Source organism: Trachemys scripta, chromosome 4 (genome assembly GCF_013100865.1).
Source record: "Trachemys scripta elegans isolate TJP31775 chromosome 4, CAS_Tse_1.0, whole genome shotgun sequence".
NCBI lineage: Eukaryota > Metazoa > Chordata > Testudines > Emydidae > Trachemys > Trachemys scripta.
In genome coordinates, this window is record NC_048301.1 from 33637307 (window position 1) to 33658465 (window position 21159).

Sequence of the window (21159 nt, forward strand, 5' to 3'; positions counted from 1 at the left end):
AAAAGCAACAGAGGGTCCTGTGGCACCTGTTAGTCTTAAAGGTGCTACGGGACCCTCTGTTGCTTGTTAAGTGAGGAGTTACTGTATTCATTTCATAACAAGTTTTTAAGAGAAAGGAATTCTAAAAGAAATGTATTACTTAAAAAGTGAATGTTGTTGACTAGTAATTGCAGAAGAGCCGACGGATCATACATTTCACCCAACCTTTGTCTAGCTACATTATAAACTCTTTGTTGTGGACTCTCTCTTTTTATGTGTATGTCCAGCACCTACCACCCTGGAGTCCTAATTTTAGTTGGGGTCTCTAGGCACTAAACAATTGTAATAGTAAATAATGTGGAAGTATATGTGTTAGTGAATGCTAGATGTGTACACATGAATACATGTGTGTATCTGTATGTAAGTGTGGGAGTCAGTTTCTACAGATTTATTTATATAGGTATCTGGACAGATGTGCATTTCTGTGGTTGTGCTCTATGGATTTGTATTTGGGCTTCAGGAGTGGGCCTTTAATGGACCAATTGCATATTGGTGATAATGTGTGGTCCTAATTCCATACATAAAATTACAATAACTTTAGTGAACAAAAACCATGGAGCTTGTTACGAAAAATGGGAAGAGGGGCAGGAAAGAATCATGAAAACCTTTGTGAAATTAAATTTTTTTTAAATTACCCTTTTGACTATTTTGCTGCCAGATCTAGCATTCTGTAACAAATAAAACCTGAACGTAACATAATACATCTGTCAAAACAATAAATCTGCCTATTTGGGCCTTGCAGTGAAAATGAGCATGCGGGAGAGCAAGCAACGGAAGGAGGGGGGATGGAGTGAGCGGGGGTGGGGCCTCAGGAAAGGGGCGGGGCAAGGGTATTCGGTTTTCTAGAATTAGAGAGTTGGCAACCCTAACTAGGGGTTGGGTTAGGGCAGCTCTGATGGCAGGGCTATAGGGGGCTCCCTATACAGCGGAAGGGCCCATGACCCTGGGGTGGAAGGTGCAGGGGGAAGCTGTGATCCGGGTAGCGCAGAGCAGAGAGAGCCCATCATGATTGCGTGGAGGAGGAGCCCCCAGCTGTGGGAGAGGCCACCCTGCTGCTGCTGAATGGCTTCATCCTCAGTCAGGAGCCATTCAGCGGTGGGGTGACTGAGCCTGGGGTCTCATCCTCCTCCTTGTGGCCCTGGCCAGGAGTTCTACTCTGCCCCCTCGACTCCCAGGACCACAGTCTTCTTTGCACCAGCAGGGATCTGGTGTCACCAGCCCTGTGGCCATGCAGACACCTCTTTGCAACTCCGCTGTTGAGGGAGTAAGGGCCCATGTGGAGCTGCAGAGGGAGCTCTGCACTGCTGCAGGGACAGTGATGCGTGATCCCTGCAGGCACAAGGTGGGAGGCTGCACTCCCTTTGTCTGTTACTGATTGATATTCTCATGCAATCACTTGCATCCAGGAGCTGAGGATTTAAGAAAAATATCAATAGGAGACTCATGCTAAAATAGTGAGAGTTGGCAACAATGAAGATGGGAAAAACCTTGTTAGGTCATCTAGCTCTTCTCTAAGGGGCCAGTGCAGGATTGTTCCCTACTGTACATTCATACAGGATATTATTCCCTGAACTTTTTTCTAGGCCCCAATCCTGACAACTCCATGACTGACTTTAGTGGAAGCAGGATCAGATTTCTAACGGGCAAAGTTCTCTTACTCATGATCTGTCAGGGAAGGGTTCATGTTCTTACTTGGCACATAGAACAAAATCTCCAAATCCAAGCATTCAAGTCATTAACTACTTAATCCTTAGCCACAAATAAATGATTAAAGCAATAGATCCAGAATACCTAGGTAAAAAGCTCTTAAGCCAATGTGCACAACACAGTGTGTATCCTTTTAGTAACAATATTTTACATTTCACCCTTTTGCCCTGCCCTAACCTGCTTGCCCATCAGTGGGCAAGCATGTTAACTCTCATCGAGTGCAGGGCCATCTCCAGCATTTTTGCCGCCCCAAGCAGCGAGGGGGAGGGAAAAAAAAAAAAAAGCCGCGATCAGCCGCAGCTCCACCGCGCCACTTTCTTCTTCGGCGGCAGGTCCTTCCCTCCAAGAGGGACTGAGGGACCCGCCGCGGATTGCCGCCGAAGAGCCCGACGTGCCGCCCCTTCCCCTTGGCTGTCCCAAGCATCTGCTTGCTGGGCTGGTGCCTGGAGCCGGCCCTGATCGAGTGTTGTTAGGTGCTTGCACATGAGGCTTCTCTGTACTAATGAAAAGCCTGGCTATTCTGTTCATGTAAGTGCAGAAGGATTTCCAAGGCTTGACTCTCGTAGATGGCTCTTTCAGAGGTTAATGGCAGTGCAGAAGCAGACATTTATTGCAGCTGGTAACATTAGTGTCTGCTGCTTGTTTTACTCTAAGGCTTATCCAAACAAACAGGATCTTGCCTTCCCCACTGGCATCCTCTCACTGGGAAAAGGCCTGTGTCAAAACACACACTTTCCTTTGAGGGCTGCATTTTTGCCAGTAGTGTGTGTGTGTGTGTGAATGGAGATTCATCATTGCTTTTAATGAGGCAGATTAATTTGCCTTCAATATGATTTAACAAACATTGCCCTGGGAGAGGTCCATTCTGATAGTGGTTTATTTTGAAATAATACAATAAAACAATAAGGGATTAAAGGACAGGGATTTTGTTTTGCATTTGCTAATACACATTCCCCTGTTCTTGTGCACTACGTTTGTCTTATAATAAAATAATAGTATTGCAGAGCCGCTTGTGAAATGAATTGATTTATTCCCATGCAGTCAACCAAACACATTATAAGTAGAGCTGGTAGCAACATCTATGTTGAGCTTTCTTGACATTACAAGACCATATTTTCAGTTGCTTATAACTTTGCCAGCCTTAAATTGTTGAGGCTGAAATTTTCGATATGGAATAGCTGCCTCACACTGAAATTTTTTGGGAAGTGTCCCCTAAAATGGGTGAGCTCTATCCAAGAATGAAGTGAGGGGAAAAATACATTTTTTTTTTCTTTTCTATTTTTAAAAAGAAGAAACAACCCATGCCCCCAGCATTCTTACAGTGATTTCATTGAGAAGCTCTGGCCTCTTCCTACGTTGAAGCAGGGACTTGAAATTTGTCAGGATGAGTTGCCCTGGTGTTGGGGATATGCCTTGTGCTGTCTCTGTGAAAATCCACTCAAATTTGATCAAATTATAAGCCTCTGAAATTGCAATTCATACATGCTCAGCAGAGCCTCGATAGGTTCTGGCAGCTGAATTCTTTGATTCCATCTGCTTGGGTATGATCCATCCCTTTATAAATCCTGTTCGCTGACTGGACTGCACCACCCTCACAGTGTCACTCCAGTCCAGGGCTGTAGAGGCTGAGTAGGATGTTCTTTGTAATTGCTCCTCGTGACTGCAAGGGGCCACTGTGATGTCGGGCACCAGAACTGAGAGCTGGGATAACGGACCAAGCTTTCGAGCCACACAGAGCTCTTCTTCAGATCCTTCAAGCTCTGTGTTGCTCGAAGGCTTATCTCTCTCACCAACAGAAGTTGGTCCAATAGAATATATTATCTCACCCACCTTGTCTCTCTAATATCCTGGGACTGACACAGCTACAACTACACTGCATATAGCTGGGAAAACATATCTCTTGTACTCTCAATGCTCCCCGATGGCATCCAGAGAACTAAGGTCAATGGGACCTGTGCTCTGGATATAAAAATGCTGAGTACTCTGAAAAAATCAGGCCCTTGGCTTCTTGGATGGGGAACTTGAAATTAGTTGACATTTTTGGCCTTACTTTCTGTGCCTCCATTCCCCATGTGTAAATGGGGATAAAGCCACAGCACCTCACAGGGGTGTTGTGAAGATAAATTCTTTGATGTTTATATAGGACTCAGATTCTACGATCAGAGCACCAGAGAAAAAACCCATGGGGAAATTAATAATTCTGTATCCAGAACAGGGTGTGCTGAAAGTAGTACGTGGGACCAGACACTGAATGATGAAGATAAAGAGAACTATTGAATGGCTACCCATTCAATGAGCACCATCTGTCCTATACACTGAATGAGATCCTATGGAAAAAACAGTATGTGCTCATGTAATCTAAGACTGTATCATAATACATATGCACAGGCAACCTTAAGTCAGGCACTTCATAGCTGATTTTTATATCTGTTAGATGGATTCATGTAGATCAGAGGTTCCCAAACTGTGGGGTGTGCCCCCTCCAGGTGGCATGGAGGAACATTCAGGGTGGCATGGCTGGGTCTGGGCCAGCCCCCATGGCAGGGTGTGGAGGAAGTGGCACCCAGCCCCGCTCCGCCACCAGCTCTGCTCCAGCCCCACCTCCAGTCATGCCCGCTCCGCTCCTAGCCGCGGCCCTGGTTCCTGGTCCTGTGCTCGTCTCTGCTCCCAGCCCGGTCCCAACCCCCAGCCTCAGGCCCCGGCCAGGGCTCCACTCCCAGCCCTGTCCCCAGACTTGGATTGCAAACGCAGCCTTGGCCCCAGCCACGGCCCCAGCTGTGCCCCCAGCCTTGGCTCCCTTACCCCATTCATGGCCCCGTTCCTGGAGGGCGTGGACCAGGGTAAGGGGGGGGCATGACCCTAAAAAGTTTGGGGACCACTGGTTTAGATCATCCATCAGTGAGATATCAAATAGCTCAGCTGAGATAGTTTTATTAAGTCATATTGTTCTAACTAAAGACAGCTTAGCACAAATACAGAAAGGGGGAGGTCAAGATTGCTCTAATTTACTCTGCCGGGGATGCAAGTTGCAGTGGTCACTGTTCCAAATTGGTCATAATTTCATGTTTTATTTTTGGTTTTTATACTCTACATTTACTTCTTTCTATAATGTGCAGTTAGCTACACACCTAGCACCATCCAATCACCATCTAATGTCATCCTTGCATTCAATAGTCTAGAGTCTAGACAGCATTGGTTCCATTATGCCTAATACACTCCAAGTTTCCAATTTATAAAATATCATAACAGCTGTGGCCTATTCAACAACCACACTATAGTGTGTGGCTAGCTGTGTAAAACCTTTTAACCAATTGTTTCATTTTGCCCTTTGCAGTTGGAACACCGTGTACCTCTGCAAGACTTATTCCTTTCTTGTGGTTTTATAGTCGAGCCAATCACAAGCACAAAACCAAAACTTAAATTGCTGTAAAAATCAGTTATGCCATAGATCCCCTTCCATTTCTTTTAGGCCTGGGTACCTGTTGCATAAGTTTAATATGCTCAAAGCCAAATATATCTTTTGTTTCTCTTGACACAGCCGTGAGGGACGCTGGGAGCTTTCCATATGGCAACATTCCTTTCAAATGACATGTAAAAACCTCATGGCCAGTTTCTGTTACTAAAGATCCCATGTCACCTTTTTGGATAAATGAGGGTGTAAATCTTAATTTCCCAACTAAATTCCAGTTTGGGTAATTGTGTGGTAATTGGGTAATGGAATTTGCTGTTTCAAGTGGGTATGGAATTTTTCACTTTCCTAAACTGTTTTGTATTGCTGCTGTGTATTGTTAAACTATCTCTCCATTTCATTCCAGAGGTGATTGTATTTTAGTAAAACTCAGCATTTTTACAGCCCTTTATATACTGAAAGTACCATGCCGGCACTAATTCTCACAACATCCTTGTGAGGTAGAAGAGTAAGCAGTATTATTATTCCCATTTTACAGATGGGAAACTGAGACTAAAAGGTGAAATGACTTGCCCCAAAATATAGGGAGGTTGCAGCAGAGCTGGGATTAGAATTCAGGACTTTGACTCCTCACATTATGTTCATGCCAACAAATCCTTGGGATGTGGGGGAAAGTAGAGCAGAGATTAGTGACAGAAAAGCTGCTTTCCTTCTGATTCCTGGGTGCAAGCTGGTTTCGTGTGCTAGCTTAGTATTAAACTTATATGTGAAGAGAATTACGTTCAGTAGGTTTCTGTAGTGTGTTGGTCATTCTACAGGTTGAGGATCCATCCCCAAAGTAATGCTTAAGCAAGTACCTGTTTTAGGACAATTTGATTTTTAGTAGACAGCAATTTCTGTAAATTATTCTGTACCCACAAATTGTTCTTCTGCTGGGAGAGAATTGTAACCCATTGTCTAGTTAATGGTATAATCACGCTGGTATGTTCAAATTGTTTGTAGTCAGACACTTCACCTTCCCCCTAGATGCAGTAAACATCTAAGTATAGTCCTCAATTTGAAGAGGCTAAGGTACTTGGAGGGTAAAGTCAGCCTTGGTTTAGCACCAGAGGCTATATTTTTGTCATCTAGTTTCATTTCATTTGTGACTTAAACCAGTGGTCTTCCAGGGTATACAGTACATCAATTCATCTAGATATTTGCCTAGTTTTCCAGCAGGCTACATAAAAATCACTAGCAAAGTTACAAACTAAAATTTTATACAGACAATGGCTTATTTATACTGCTCTGTATACTATACACTGAAATGTAAGTACAACATTTATATTCCATTTGATTTATTATTGTATGGTAAAAATGAGAGCGAGTCAGCAATTTTTCAGTAGTAGTGTACTGTGACACTTTTTGTATTTGTCTGATTTTTATAAGTAGGTATTTAAGTGAGGTGAAACTTGGGGTACGCAAGACAAATCAGAATCCTGAAAGGGGTACACTAGTCTGGAAAGGTTAAGAGACACTGAAAAACCAATGAGGTCTCAAAGTGATTATGGAGTAATAATAGTGGCACCATAGTTAAGGTTGCAGCAGAGGTTCTGTTTAAAATGAATGTAGCATCTAAAACCCATATGGTATCCTATGTATATAGTCAAATCATCTTGACAAGTAGCATGCCAGTTCAAGGGCCTAGGTAGCCCTATTCTGAGGGCTTAAGCAGGACTTGCGTGACACATAGGCTTTGTGTTGACTCTCTGCATGGTGGTGAATTTCACCCTTCACGAGCAGTAAATGTCTGGCACAGAACATTGGATGAAGCATGTTTCCTGCTAAAATCTTTAAAACTCTCAGGATTCACGAACATTTTCACAAAAACCTGGTGGCTTTCTGAGTAATTATGAATCATATGGTCCCACAAATCCTAGTAAATCAAACTCAGCCTTTTGATTTGTCAAGATGTTTGAAAAGAAATGTTTTACTATTTTACCAGGTCTAATTCTAACCACTTCTGGTCACTAATGACTCCATAATAATAGTATCAGAGGGGTAACCGTGTTAGTCTGAATCTGTAAAAAGCAACAGAGGGTCATGTGGCACCTTTAAGACTAACAGAAGTATTGGGAGCATAAGCTTTTGTGGGTAAGAACCTCACTTCTTCAGATGCTCCCAATACTTCTGTTAGTCTTAAAAGTGCCACAGGACCCTCTGTTGCTTCTTCCATAATAATAATTCATAATTATGTCAGAATAGGATGCTAATTCCAGTGTTCCGACAAAACTCCATTTTGCGTGATCTGCATTCTGCCAGTTTAAAATCCCTGTTGGTGTTCTAATTGGATAAACTCTTCTCCAGTTTTTTCCTAAATTGTTACATCAGCTGGTGTGTCCTTAGAAGCAATGGGTGAAATGATCTCTGTGAATAATTTGTATGAATATGTGAAATGCTGATGGATCCTTTGAGGGAAGGTGTCCCTTCAGATTGAGATTATCATTACAACGTAACAAGGTTCTTCTGTGTATCTTGGACATAATACTTTATGTATCTGCAAATATAATTTTGTAAAGATCCCAACTATGCTTTCAATTAGAGATTTTAATTTTTAATGAGGTTTGGAAGGATTAAATTTTGTATTGGTAAATGTTGATAAAGATTGATTTTACCATACATACACAATCTGATGAAAATTAGAATTTTACAGATAGGCAAAGTTTAAAAAAAAAAAAGCAGTTTGAGAACTTAACATTTGATTTAAGGATATTTACTCTGTATATTTTGACATATGATGTTGACAACTTGTGTTTTAAAGGACTTTTTGAATGTCCATGTCTATTGTCATGAAGTAATTATTTCCTGTAACCGTGAAAATGTTTTTGGATGTTTTTCTACATTTTCAAATATATTGATTTCAATTACAATGCAAAATACAAAGATTATAGTGCTCACTTTATATTATAATTTTATTACAAATATTTGCACTGTAAGAAAGCTAAACAAAAGAAATAGTATTTTTCAATTCACCTCATATAAGCCCATTCAGTCCTACTTCTTCTTCAGCCAATCACTAAGACAAACAAGTTTGTGTACATTTACAGGAGATGAAGCTGTCCGCTTCTTATTTACAATGTCACCTGAAAGTGAGAAAAGGTGTCCACAAGGCACTGTTGTAGGTTGGCATTGCAAGGTATTCACATTCCAGATATGATAAACATGCCTCTTCATGCTTCGACTTGTAGGCTCTAAAGTTTTACATTGCTTTGTTTTTGAGTGCAGTTATGTAAAGAAATATCTACATTTGTACATTGCATTTTCACGATAAAGAGATTGCACTACAGTACTTATATGAGGTGAATTGTAAAATGCTCCTGTACCTCGATATAATGCGACCCGATATAACACAAATTCGGATATAACACGGTAAAGCAGTGCTCCGGGGGCACGGGGCTACGCACTCCAGCGGATGAAAGCAAGTTCAATATAACGCGGTTTCACCTATAACGCGGTAAGATTTTTTTGCTCCCGAGGACAGCGTTATATCAAGGTCGAGATGTACTATTTCTTTTGTTTATTATTTTTACAGTGCAAATATTTGTAATAAAAATATAAAGTGAGCACTGTGTACTTTGTATTCTGCATTGTAATTGAAATAAATATATTTGAAAATGTGGAAAAACACCTGAAATACTTATAATTAATTTAAATTGGTATTCTATTGTTTAACAGTGTGATTAAAACTGCGATTAATTGCAAGTATTTTTTAACCTTGCAGTTAATTGCAATTATTTTTTAATCGTTTGACAGCCTATATATATAAATAAATATATATATACAAAAAAAATTAAAAAATCTATTTCTACCAAACCTATTTTTAACATCCTTTGTTTTGCATTTCAGTGGTTGTTCCCTCAGCCATGTCAGCTTGTGAGCCCAAGACTAACGGGCACCATCCAGCTCCACGACTCTCTGTTTCTTCCCGAACCACTGTGGTCGCCACCATGGAAACCACCTCCCAGGACTCGCAGACAGTCATGAAGTGGAAAACAGTGGTGGCCATCTTTGTTGTGGTTGTAGCTTACCTGGTAACTGGAGGTCTTGTCTTCCGTGCCCTGGAGCAGCCTTTTGAAAGCAGCCAGAAAAATACAATAGCCTCAGAGAAGGCGGATTTCCTTCGGGAGCACGTTTGTGTGACCCCAATGGAGCTGGAGACTCTGATTCAGGTGAGATATGAGGAAGACAGCAACTCATGAGGAGGAGGAAATATATATAATTTTTTTTTGAGCCTCTTCCTGGAAGTTCTGAGAAATGAGCTTAGTATTTCATTGCTAAGTCCCAATCACAGGGTGACTGGATGTCTCAGGGGGATTGGCAATGAGGTAGGGAGCCTTCCAGCTTGAAGTCCCTGGTTTGAATCTAACCCAAATGGGTAGTGACAGAAGTTATCACCTGAGAGCTGTTTGGTGGCCTGTGTGAAATGAATTGGTCTCATTCTAGGTTCCACTCAAGAAGTGTCAGTACTGCCAACGTTCACCATCCCAACTGGCAGCCTCAACAGAGGGGTCAAAGACCAAATGGTTATAAGGACTTGATAATCCTCTTTCTGTTATTTAGGTGATGCCTCCCAGTCAAGATATTGTGAAAAGGTCTGCATTGCTGCTGGCTGTGCGGTACATATTCCTGTTTGCAGTGCTTTTAATCTGGCAGCTTTCACCAATGCTGAATTCACATTAAAGCATCTAGGAGCTAGCTTCATTTATTTGTTGTTAGGCCTGTGCACACTAATGTAAGAGCATTTCCTGCTGGCTTGACTGACAAACCTGGGGTTCGTTAATAAGATGGCCATTCATTTAATAAATGAATCCTACACAAAAAGTCCAGAATTCTTGTAGTGAAAATCTGTTTTGATGAGGAAGATTAGAATTTCACTTCAGAAGAGTGACAACACTTGCTCTATTCTACAGTAGTGTCGAGGGGGCCATATTCAGTGCTGGTGTGGATCATCTGAAGTCAGTGAAGATACACTAGGGTTGAATTTGGCCTGATGTGTTTGGCATTTCAGTCTGAGAATGTTCTATCCCCATTTACTGGGAGCAGCTCAAATTGCAGCACTGAACCTCAATATTGAGGTACATGAATGAGCTTTATTGATGAGGTCTGCAGTGCATAAGTATTCACACTCTAAAGCATAGCTCCCAACATTTCAATTAGCTAAAGTGGGACACAGTGCTGCTCATGTCTGGCTCCTCTCCCGCTCCATAGCTAGAGATAGAGGTGTGTACGGACCAAATTTGATTGGCATTGCAATCTAGCACACTTTGTTGCGGTGCCACACAAATTTGGCCGGTGGGCCCCTCCATCTGCATCTACGGAGGGGCAGATGGGCCAGTCCTGAGTGGTGCTGCAATCCCATGTGCCAGGTCACAATGCCACTTGATTTGGGGGCCCTCTCCAACAGGGAACCTGGAGACTCCAGCCTCCCACCCCAGGTGACTCTGAATGCAGAAATGTTCACTTCAACTGAGGCAGGAGGTTTTGGCGGTCAAAATGGGATAGTACTGCAAAACCTGGGACTGTTGGGAGGTCTGCTAAAGTCCTTTCCTAACATTCATTAGGCTCAGTGCAAAACCTGTGATGAATTTCGTGGAGCACAGCCTCTTTTTAGTTGTTCAAAGTTCTGACCTGGAGTCTGGAGAGAATGTCCCCAAAACATTGTAGATGGAAGTCCAGATCTATTCTCGAATGCAGTACAAAATGTTTTCAAGCAAACTTGAAACTATTTTATATTCACCTGGATTGGAGTTTTGTGACAGGTACAGAACTGAAGCAAGAGGCTTGCTTAGGTTCACAAAACTTTTGCATGAAGCTGGACCCAATTCCTCCTGCCTGGTCAAACTGTTGAGAATCTCACAACTCTATAGTTCACAAGAGGAAACTATACTTATTTTAATTAGGACTGTCAAGTGATTAAAAAAATTAATCACGATTAATTGTGCTGTTAAACAACAATAGAATACCATTAAATATTTTTGGATGTTTACTAGATTTTCAAATATATTAATTTAAATTACAACACAGAATACAAAGTGTACAGTGCTCACTTTATAATTTTTATTACAAACATATTTGCACTGTAAAAAAAAGATAGTATTTTTTAATTCACCTCATATAAGTACTGTAGTGCAATCTCTTTATCGTGAAAGTTGACTTACAAATGTAGAATTATGTAAAAAAAAACCTGCATTCAAAAATAAAACAGTGCACAACTTTACAGCCTACAAGTCCACTCAGTTCTACTTCTTGTTCAGCCAATCACTCAGACAAACAAAGGTTTGGTTACAATTTGCAGGAGATAATGCTGCCTGCCTCTTATTTAGAAGGCCAACTGAAAGTGAGAACAGGCGTTTGCATGGCACTGTTGTAGCTGGTGTTGCAGGATATTTACCTGCCAGATGCACTAAAGAGTCATACGTCCCTTCATGCTTCAGCCACCATTCCAGAGGACATGCTTCCGTGCTGCTGATGGGTCCTGTTTGATAATGATCCAAAGATATGCGAAGTTCTTGTTTTTCTAACAAACACTTTTCCCTGCCTATTAGGAATTCTATCTCAACAGGATGCTAAAGAGTGCAACATCAGGATATTTCTTAATATCATGTACTCTGAACCAGGTTTCAGTTTTCCAAGTGTACACAACATTTCATCCTTTCTTTTACCTCAAAGGTGTGGTGGCCTTTATCTCATATTCAGGCAGGTTGTGTCACTGCAAGTCAGATATTCTGAACAAACCTTCTCTCTCGTGAATTCAGTTTGTCCTCAGGCATTTCACTGGCTAACTGGGAATCATTTCTAAATAGTAAATTAAACCGGTTTAGCAGTTCGACGTACTGAATGGCTTAAGGCCAGGTAGTGTAAAATATTAAAATGTATTTTGTCAATAAAGAATAATTTCTATTTGATTCTTATGAGTGACTAGGAATAGGTAAACATGGCTCACAACTGTGGTGAAATACAATGATACATTATAAAGCTGCACTTGTAACTAAGCTGAGTGTAAGAGCACAACACAGTGTTTCAGATTATTGTCAAGGGGTTAACATTTTTGCTTTCTACCTTTTATGTTGATTTTAAGAAGTGACATCTTCCCTAGCTGGCACAATGGATTACTGCATTGCACCAAGTGCTGGCCCGTCTGAAAGACCATGAGATTAGAATAATGGCGTAATCTCCTTGGGTCTTGGCGATGTTAGATGTTTTCATCGCAAAGCTACACCTAGGGGCAATATTTATTATTAATTCAATTAGAGTCCACGGGTCGGCAACCTTTCAGAAGTGGTGTGCCGAGTCTTCATTTATTCACTCTAATTTAAGGTTTTGCGTGCCAGTACTATATTTTAACGTTCTTAGAAGGTCTCTTTCTCTAAGTCCATAATATATAACTAAACTATTGTTGTATGTAAAGTAAATAAGATTTTTAAAATGTTTAAGGAGCTTCATTTATAATTAAATTAAAATGCAGAGCCCCCCGGACCAGTGGTCGGGACCCGGGCAGTGTGAGTGCCACTGAAAATCAGCTTGCATGCCACCTTCGGCACATGTGCCATAGGTTGCCTACCCCTGAATTAGACTAACTTACATTGTGTCGATGAATGCATAGAGCATACTCCCCAGAGTTACAACGAGGACTCAGCTCTGAGCTACTGGAGTACATTCTCATGGAACAGATCCAATAGGAGAATGAAAGGGAGACTTTAACCATAGGCCAGGGTCTATGCTCTTTCAAGCTGGAGTAGCCTTTGTTAGAAGGGGGCAGTAAGGAGATGAAGCCTGTGATGAGTTTGCAAGGTCAAACTTCTGACCTGAGCCCTAGGTCCTATGTCTCCTGGAAGGGTCTTGCCTTGGGGAGACAAAGCATAGAAGGAAGACACATGGTAGCTGCATGAGTCTATGAGAACCTTGGTGTGCTGAAAGGTGCTCTCCATACCGATCCCCTCTTCTGCCTTCCAAAAACATTTGTATAATTGGCACAAACACTACTGGTTTTATTGCGAGTGACCAGAGATGATCCCAGGCTGTGAAGTTTAGATGTGCAGGTGCTCAGAAACAACTAATAAGTGCAGTATAAATGTCTAGATAGAGGGGAATCCAGATCCAAATAGCCTCAAAGTTTATGCCTGGTCAGATATAGGGCTTTTGTTTCACCTGTTGTAGAGACAGGGCCTGTCCATGAAATTTAGGGAAAGATGTGAACTTCTCAAAGTTTATGTTTGCCAATGGAGTTCAGTTCAGGCCCATCTCAACTACTGGTGCCTGCTGCGGTACAGGGTACAGAACAGTTTCTACTAGCAATAACTACATTGTCTCACTGCACATCTGGTGTTATTCCAGTTTGCCTGAAGTGAAGGTTTGTAGTTTTGTCAGCACCCATCTGCTTCTTAAGATAAATTTAAAAATTTGATGAATATACTGCAGTGAAAATAACTCATTAATTAGTGCTTCATGCAATCTATGACCTGGCTTCAATGATATTATGAACTATTGTAAATATAGAGGAGTGAGGGATGGACAAAACCAGCTATGCACCACTTTTTAATTGCAGCCCTTTTGGATGAGGGGACTTTCATCAGATTGATCTGAAATTGAATTTTGAGAGGAAAAAAAGAAAGAAAAAGGTCTGATATAATAAAAAGAAAACAGACCTGACTGCCTCCTTTGTGTTTAGCTCTCTGATTCCCGTTTGGCCAAAGTGTTGTAAGATTCAACAAAGGATTAGACAATTATTTTAATAAAAATAAGAGCCACAGTTATACTTGCTAAGGTACAATTACCAGGATTACTCATCCTAATGGTTCAGGGATAAGATGATCAGTACCCTCTCTTTATAGTGTTATAGCTGACTACAGCAGCTCTACCCAGGACGGTAACAGGAAATAGTATGAGAACAGAGAGTTGGTAAGGAGGGAGGCTAGTCAGTAGTTACTGTCTGGGGCTCAACTATTTGCACTGCTAATGCTGTCAACCCATGAGGTGTGCTTTGAGTTTTTTCCCTAAAGAGCAGAATTAGTAAAGAAACTTTAGACGCTGTGGCCTAGATCCATAAGATCTAGGCAGGAAGCCACCTAAGATAGTCCATGGGACATGCTTACAACAGCAGGGGTGTTATGCCCCACCGCTCTCAGAGAGAGAGGCACCTATCTCTGCTTGGCAGTCTATGAATGGGAACCCATCTCCTGGAGTCAGGTGCTTAGGTTCCTAACTAGTTTCTTGAAGGAATGCATTAGACAGCCACCTCACTCAACGCAAAAAATATAGTGAAGGAGGAGGTGGAGGTGACTGGAGCAGGGGACTAGGCCCTGGGTCACCCACCTCTCTGGTGGATGCCCAACTGAACACTGAACTATAGACTCATTTTCTCTCCTTCATTATTTAGCCGCAGTGAAATAGCTTCAACAGGAGAGATTAGAGGAGTCCTGTGTCAGAATATCCCACAGCTCAGTGGTTTGTACATGTGCCTCAGAGGAGAGAGAGCCCAGTTCAAACTCCTTTCTACCCTGCTAACAGAGAGGCAGAAATTGTATCTGGATCTTCCCCATTGCAGGTGTAGTTCCTAACCCCTGGGTTATAAGTGAAACTGTTTCCATATTTTGAATGATCCCTGATTTAGTAGGCAGCCTTTGAACCCACCTACTGGATCAGGCCCCACACGCAAGTTAGATGGCTGAATGCTGATCTTCCCTGTTTGTGAATTGCTCTGGGGCTTAGGCAGGAGATAGGCACCAAGACACCTAGAGGGAGTGTAGTGGGCGGACCGCCCCACTCTCTGAGAGCATGGGCTGCAACAGGCCAGTGGGCTTGCGCAGACGCACAGCCAATGGGAGAAGGGCATAGTGGGAGCCAATCAGGGCCCAGGTTGGAGACAGCCAATCGGGGCCAGGCTCAGCCCTATAAGAAGGCTGCCCAGGAAGGGAGCAGGCAGTCTGTCCCAGGCCTTTGACAGGGGAAGGTCTGTCTCCAGAGCAGGTAGACTAGCTCCGTGGATAGTGCAGTGCTGGCCAGGCTCAGGGAGCAAAAAGGGAGCTCTAGCCTGAGGTCTGCAGGCCCTGAAGGGAAGGGCCTAGTGGGTGCAAGGGGCCATAGGGGAAATGGCCCAGGGAAGTAGACAGAAGGAGGGGAGAGAAGGAGGACAGCGAGGCTGCCGCCAGAGGGTCCCAGGGTCGGGACCCAGACTAGAGGGCGGGCCTGGGTTCCCCCGCTTCTCCCCTTGCAGTTGGCTGTAGGGAGTGGCTGTAGGGAGTGGCCATTACAGACCATGCCAGGTCCCTGACAGAAGGGATTAGACTGTGGGGTGTGTGGTTGACCACGGTGGCTGGACATAGAGACTGCTGATTGACCCTCCCCCCGGAAGGGGGTGTGGAAGGACTAAGGGGCACTGCCGCAGGGCAGTGGTCCTGAAGAGGACGCTGTGAGTTGGTCAGCGACGTGGGCTCAGAGGCCAACTAAGGGCAAGACAATGGGCGGGATACCACCGAGAGGGGACGCTCCACTGGACTGAGCTAATTCCTGGAGTAACCAGTAGGAGGCGCCGCTGTGGTGAGTCCCAACCTTGTTACAGGGCAGCAGCGGTGGGCATTCCTGGAGACTGAAACCAAGGGACTTTTACTCTGAAAATGTAGGCACCGACAGGGTTCGACAGGAGTTTTGTGGATTGCAGCAGAGTAAAAATTGGGACTTAGGTGCCTGAGCCCTGGACTAAGTCTGGGATGTAGGCCCTGAAATACCTTTATAGATCTGAGCCTACCTGCCTGACCGGAGCACTGTTATAAGCCAACCGGCCTATGCTGGCTCTTTGACAATAGACCAAAGATAAATTGGATGACTTGAATAAGATGGAAGAAAAAAGCCCTAAACAGAGCAGAAAGAGGGACTTTTGAACAAAATACTGAAGGAGGTGTGGAAAGACTGGCCGTACAGTATAGAAAAGCAATTGTAAACTTCTGAGATACATACCCCCGGTGCATTGCTCACCCTGTCGATGATTGTGTCCCCAATGTGGACATGATCTGTCGATGATTAAGTACAAGAGGACATTGTCTCACCATGCATTTCTCCAGTAGCTGCACTAGAACACCTGTGATAGCTGGTGGAGACTATGAGCCTGGTTCTCCTCTCATCTTGGTTTTATACAGGTGTAACTCCATAGGCTATTGGAGTTCTTCCGGTCTTACTCCGGGATAAGTGAAAAGACATTCAGGCCCTATGTGGTATCACCTGCAGTCTCCCACACATCTTCTGGAGTCCCCCATAGATCAACTTATTTCAGGAAGCCATCCTTAAACTAAGAGAGGATGTAACTGGGAATAAACTTCTGTGTGATTCATAGTTTAATTTGCTGGACCTTTCAGCTACTGGGAAGTATAATTAACAGAATGTCAGATGATCTCTAATCTGTTAGGTTTCAGCTATGTGAAATTACAGCCACATGGAAACAAAGATGTTCTTAGACTAGAAAAAACCTGAGAGGATTTAGGAAGAGCTACTAATGGAAAAGTTACCAGGATACAAGAACTAATGACACAAGGTGATATCGATATTGTATGGCTGCCATTCCACAAGCATCTCAAGGAAAATGAGATCTAACGGATTTTTGTTTTTAAGTAGATATTAGTCTTTCCCAGGAGTGCTGCCAGCTTTTTTGCCGCCCTAGCTGGCAGAAGGTGCCACCCCCGAATTGCCACCCCCGACAGAGGTGGCAGAAGGTCCCGCCCCTGAAATGCTGCCCCCAACAGAGGCGGCGGAAGGTCTGGCTGCCGCGGTCACCGGCCCCCAAATGTTAGTGCCCTAGGCAACCGCCTAGGTCACCAAATGGGTTGCACCGGCCCTGGTCTTTCCTGATACTTACGACCAAGTAGCTGCTCCTTTTTAAGATATGGTCATTCAAAATGTAAAATAAAATGAGTTCCTGGAAATCTCATTCTCCTGATCCTAATGATTGTTTCTCACGTAATATATTCTTTCTATAGGTGCTTTATCTTGACTGCAATACAATGAAAAAATTATAACCCTGCCACACCTCATGTTGAGGTATCACTGTTAAAGTATTCACTGTGTGAAAATGAAAAAATGACATTTAAAAACTAATTAAGAATTCTTAAAATAGATATAAATGTTATAGCTCTGCTGCTGCAGGAATGGCATCCAGGTGTGGCCAACATTTAGAAAAGCTTTGCAATGGACAATCGCCCAAATAAGCTGCTGTTCTGGAACCTGTAAGATCACCAACCATTGAAACATTGTGGACAGCTGGGCGAGTTTAGGATTTATATAGTCTTTTACAAGATTAATAAATTACTATAATCCCCTGGGGAAATAGACAATTATTATCCCTATTTTAGCTATGTGGAAACTGAGGCATAGAGAAGTTAGAGCCAAAAGTCAAGATATTCAAAAACGTATGCCTAAAGTTGGGCCTCAAGGCCATATTTTAGACACCCAGATACGGTAAGTGGCTTGATTATCAGAAGTGCAGAGCACTTTAAGGCCAGCCCAAACTTCAAGCGTGAGGAGTCTGATCTTCAGGAACAATCAGTTCCAAGTTTGCTGTCTCAATCACCAGCTTTAACTGGCTACGTTTTCAAGACTCCTCACAAGGAAAAAAGTTTTAGAAAGTTCCTTTCTTTTAGAATGAAAGCTGACATTCCTGGTTACTTTTCTGGGCCCTCCAACCAGAGGCTGACTCTGGCTGCTAGTACACTGCACTTCTACAGCATCTTCTATTTGAGAATTTCAAAGTGCTTTTTTGACAAATTTTTATGAACTGAACCTCACAGCCCCCTGTCAGCTGCCGAGAGCAGCAGCATCATGAGTAGCTCTGGGAGCTCGCCATGTTGAGGGATGGCAAAGCAGCACAGCAATCTGTCCCCCTCCCCCTGCAGCAGTCTGTCCCCCTGCTGCTATGTTCCTAGTGCAGGAGAGAACAGGAGCATTCCAATGATTTGCTCTTTGTTTGTGTGCTGCCCCCTTTGGGGAACAGATACTTCCGGGAGCTTTGAAAGAGATAGGGCGGATGCCTGCAGAGCAACAGAGATCAAAACACTGAGCAGAGCAATCAGGACAGGCATTGTGGGATACTGGCGAAAGCCAGGTCTGTTGACAAAACAATCAGCAATGTCTACACTGGCTCTTTGTTGACAATAAAGGAAGGGGAAAAGACAAGTCTTTTGTAGGGATGGAAGTTTTTTGTCTCCAAACCTGGATGTTTTTCAGGACAAAAGTTCCATTGCAGTGTGTACGCTCTTGCTGTTTTGTCACCAAAAACTGCCTTTTGGTGACAAAACTTGCCAGTGTAGACAAGCCCTCGGGTTGAAGATAAAAGTGAAAGCTCATAAAAGGTGCTCATTGCCACAATGATCGTGCTCATTCCATTTTGTTTTAAAATAAATTCATATAGTGAAATTGTAGCTGGAAAGAAAGTCAAGTTGGAGGTCAGCAAAGGAGGGTCGGTTGTACTTGCTCTACGGTACTTGGGTGAAAACCTGATCAATAACCAACTTTAATTGATGTCAACGTAGCCAGGATGTCACCCCTGGGCTTTTCCTCTGCCTAAGCATTGCAGGTTCTTGGTTGGGCATGATATCCATAGAGCGCCATGCAGCACGCCAACTCAGTAACCTTCAAGGAAAAGTCTGATTATGAATGGGGCCTTAGCCTGTCATTCTGTTTCAGCTTCACTTGGCTGCTCCCCTGGGGTTGCATGCTGGGAATTCATGAGACAGATTTGAAATATGCAGTAGAGATGATGGAGAAGCTGATTGAAGCAAAAATACAGAATTTATATGGAAAAACTTGGGCTAATTAATTCCCACTCTCATAAGACAATCAGGAAATGACAATATTAATATTTCACTTATATGGCACCTTTCAACTAAGAATCACAAAGCACTTTACATGCACTGGACAAAATTACTGAGCTCTCTGGCTGTTCTGCCTGAGTGAAGACCCATTGATTTGGCCCATTGATTACTATTTTTAGTACAATGGGCCTGATTCTTACATACACTATGCCCCCTTAGACTCTGTCAGTGTAAAGGGCCCTTAAAGTGGGTGGACATTTCATTTATGTTCACTTTAAGTTCCCTTTACATGGCTAGAGCAGTATAAAAGACCCTCAGTGTAAATGAGAATCAGGCCTTATGCATGACAGCGTTTTTTTATGCTTTTTCCCGAATTACTGTTTTGTACATTGTTAAACAGCTGCCACTTGCAACAAGGGTGGCAGAACTTCTCTGATGGGTCACATCATTCATAGCAGGATGACTTGGGCATCATCTTCATCTCCAGCACTGCTCCATTTCTCTTGACTTCCCTCATTGCTATGATGCAAGGTTATGCACCTAGCTTATAAAAATGACACTACTTAGCTCTTTTATTGCACTTTTCAAGAGGAAAATGACTTGCCTGAAGTCACTGGCAGAGCCAGGTATAGAAGCCAGCTCTCTTGAGACTTAGTCCAGTGCTCTAGTCACTAGGTCACCATGCCTAGGATAGTGGATAGTAGTCTTGGATTAAAGGGATTATTTTTCTTATTTGGTTAGAAAAAACCCAAGCAACCACAAATACAGTAAATTTAAAATATGTTTTTGTATTTCATAGAGAGTATTATAAGTATGATTGCATGTAAGGCAGATTTTTTTTCCCTAATAGATCAGCTCTTGTATAGAGGCATTTTAAAGAAGTAGCTACTGTAGTTAGTATAAATCTAATACTTCATTCATTTTAAATTGTCAATTAACAAGTTTAGACTCAAAATTAAATGAAAGTTTGTAACTATCAGAGGAGTGAAGTTCTGGAACAGCCTTCCAAGGGGAGCAGTGGGGGGCAAAAACCCTAACTGGCTTCAAGACTGAGCTCGATAAGTTTATGGAGGGGATAGTATGAAGGGACTGTCTACAATGGCATGTGGCCCATCGGCGACTGCAAGTAGCAAAAATCTCCAATGATTGGAGACAGGACACTAGATGGGGAGGGCTCTGTTACCAGGGAAAGAATTCTCTGTAGTATCTGCCTGGTGGGTCTTGCCAACATGCTCAGGGTCTAATTGATCACTATATTTGGGGTCAGGAAGGAATTTTCTTCAGAGTCAGATTGGCAGACACCCTGGGGTTTTTTGCCTTCCTCTGCAGCATGGGGCCTGGGTCACTTGCAGCTATAAACTAGTGTAAATGGTGAATTCTCTGTAACTTGAAGTCTTTAAACTGTGATTTGAGAACTTCAGTAACTCAGCCACAGGTTAAGGGTCTATTTCAGGAATGGATGGGTGAGGTTCTGTGGCCTGCATTGTGCAGGAGGTCAGACTAGATGATCATGATGGCCCCTTCTGACCTTAGTCTATGAGTAATCTATGCTGGGATTCTTGTTCTATTTAAGTGTATTTTTGTACTGGGCTAAAGCTTCACAAGACAATTATATTGTCTTTATTATCTATTTATTTAATGAAATAACAGTGCAAAATTCCACTGCTTTGTTCAGAGACTCCAAGCATCAATTCACTTGGGATGTATGACGTGGTTTACAATTTAGCAAGACTCTTCTGATGCTAATGTCTGAGGCTTAATCCCACTGCATATTTGGTCCTTGTCAGGTTGAAATGATTCTCTTGCTCCCTAATAAAATAGTCAATGTCACATCCTACCAGAAGCTATGAGGCATGAGGTTATCTCTGCTGTATAAAGCATGCAGTCATCATTAGGTCCGTAGACAGCACTACTACTATTATTTGGATGCATTCTTGATTTGGCCCATGAAAAGCAATCATTGAATTGAAGCTGAGATAAATTGTTTTTCAGGCAAAAATTAGAGCATGGTAATTAATGTGGCCATAGCTCCAGAAGCTGAACTGACAATTAAGGATGTGGAATTCAAAGAAAGAATTTATATAGGAAATGTAGGAATGCAAGAGGAAAGCATTGTAGACTAAGTTAAAACAGTGTATTAATCTTCTACATATCATTTGTTTATGTAGT

The 21159-nt window shown here is 42.6% G+C and overlaps 1 protein-coding gene across 1 annotated transcript in view; it reads left to right on the forward strand.

Moving 5' to 3' along the window:
- The first annotated feature begins 9052 nt into the window (after positions 1-9052).
- Positions 9053-21159, forward strand: part of KCNK10 (potassium two pore domain channel subfamily K member 10) — a 55930-nt gene continuing 43823 nt past the window's right edge. The window contains exon 1 of the mRNA XM_034770300.1: positions 9053-9363. Within this exon, the coding sequence (XP_034626191.1) occupies positions 9058-9363 (306 nt within the window). The 5' untranslated portion in view covers positions 9053-9057. The remainder of the gene's footprint in view (positions 9364-21159) is intronic.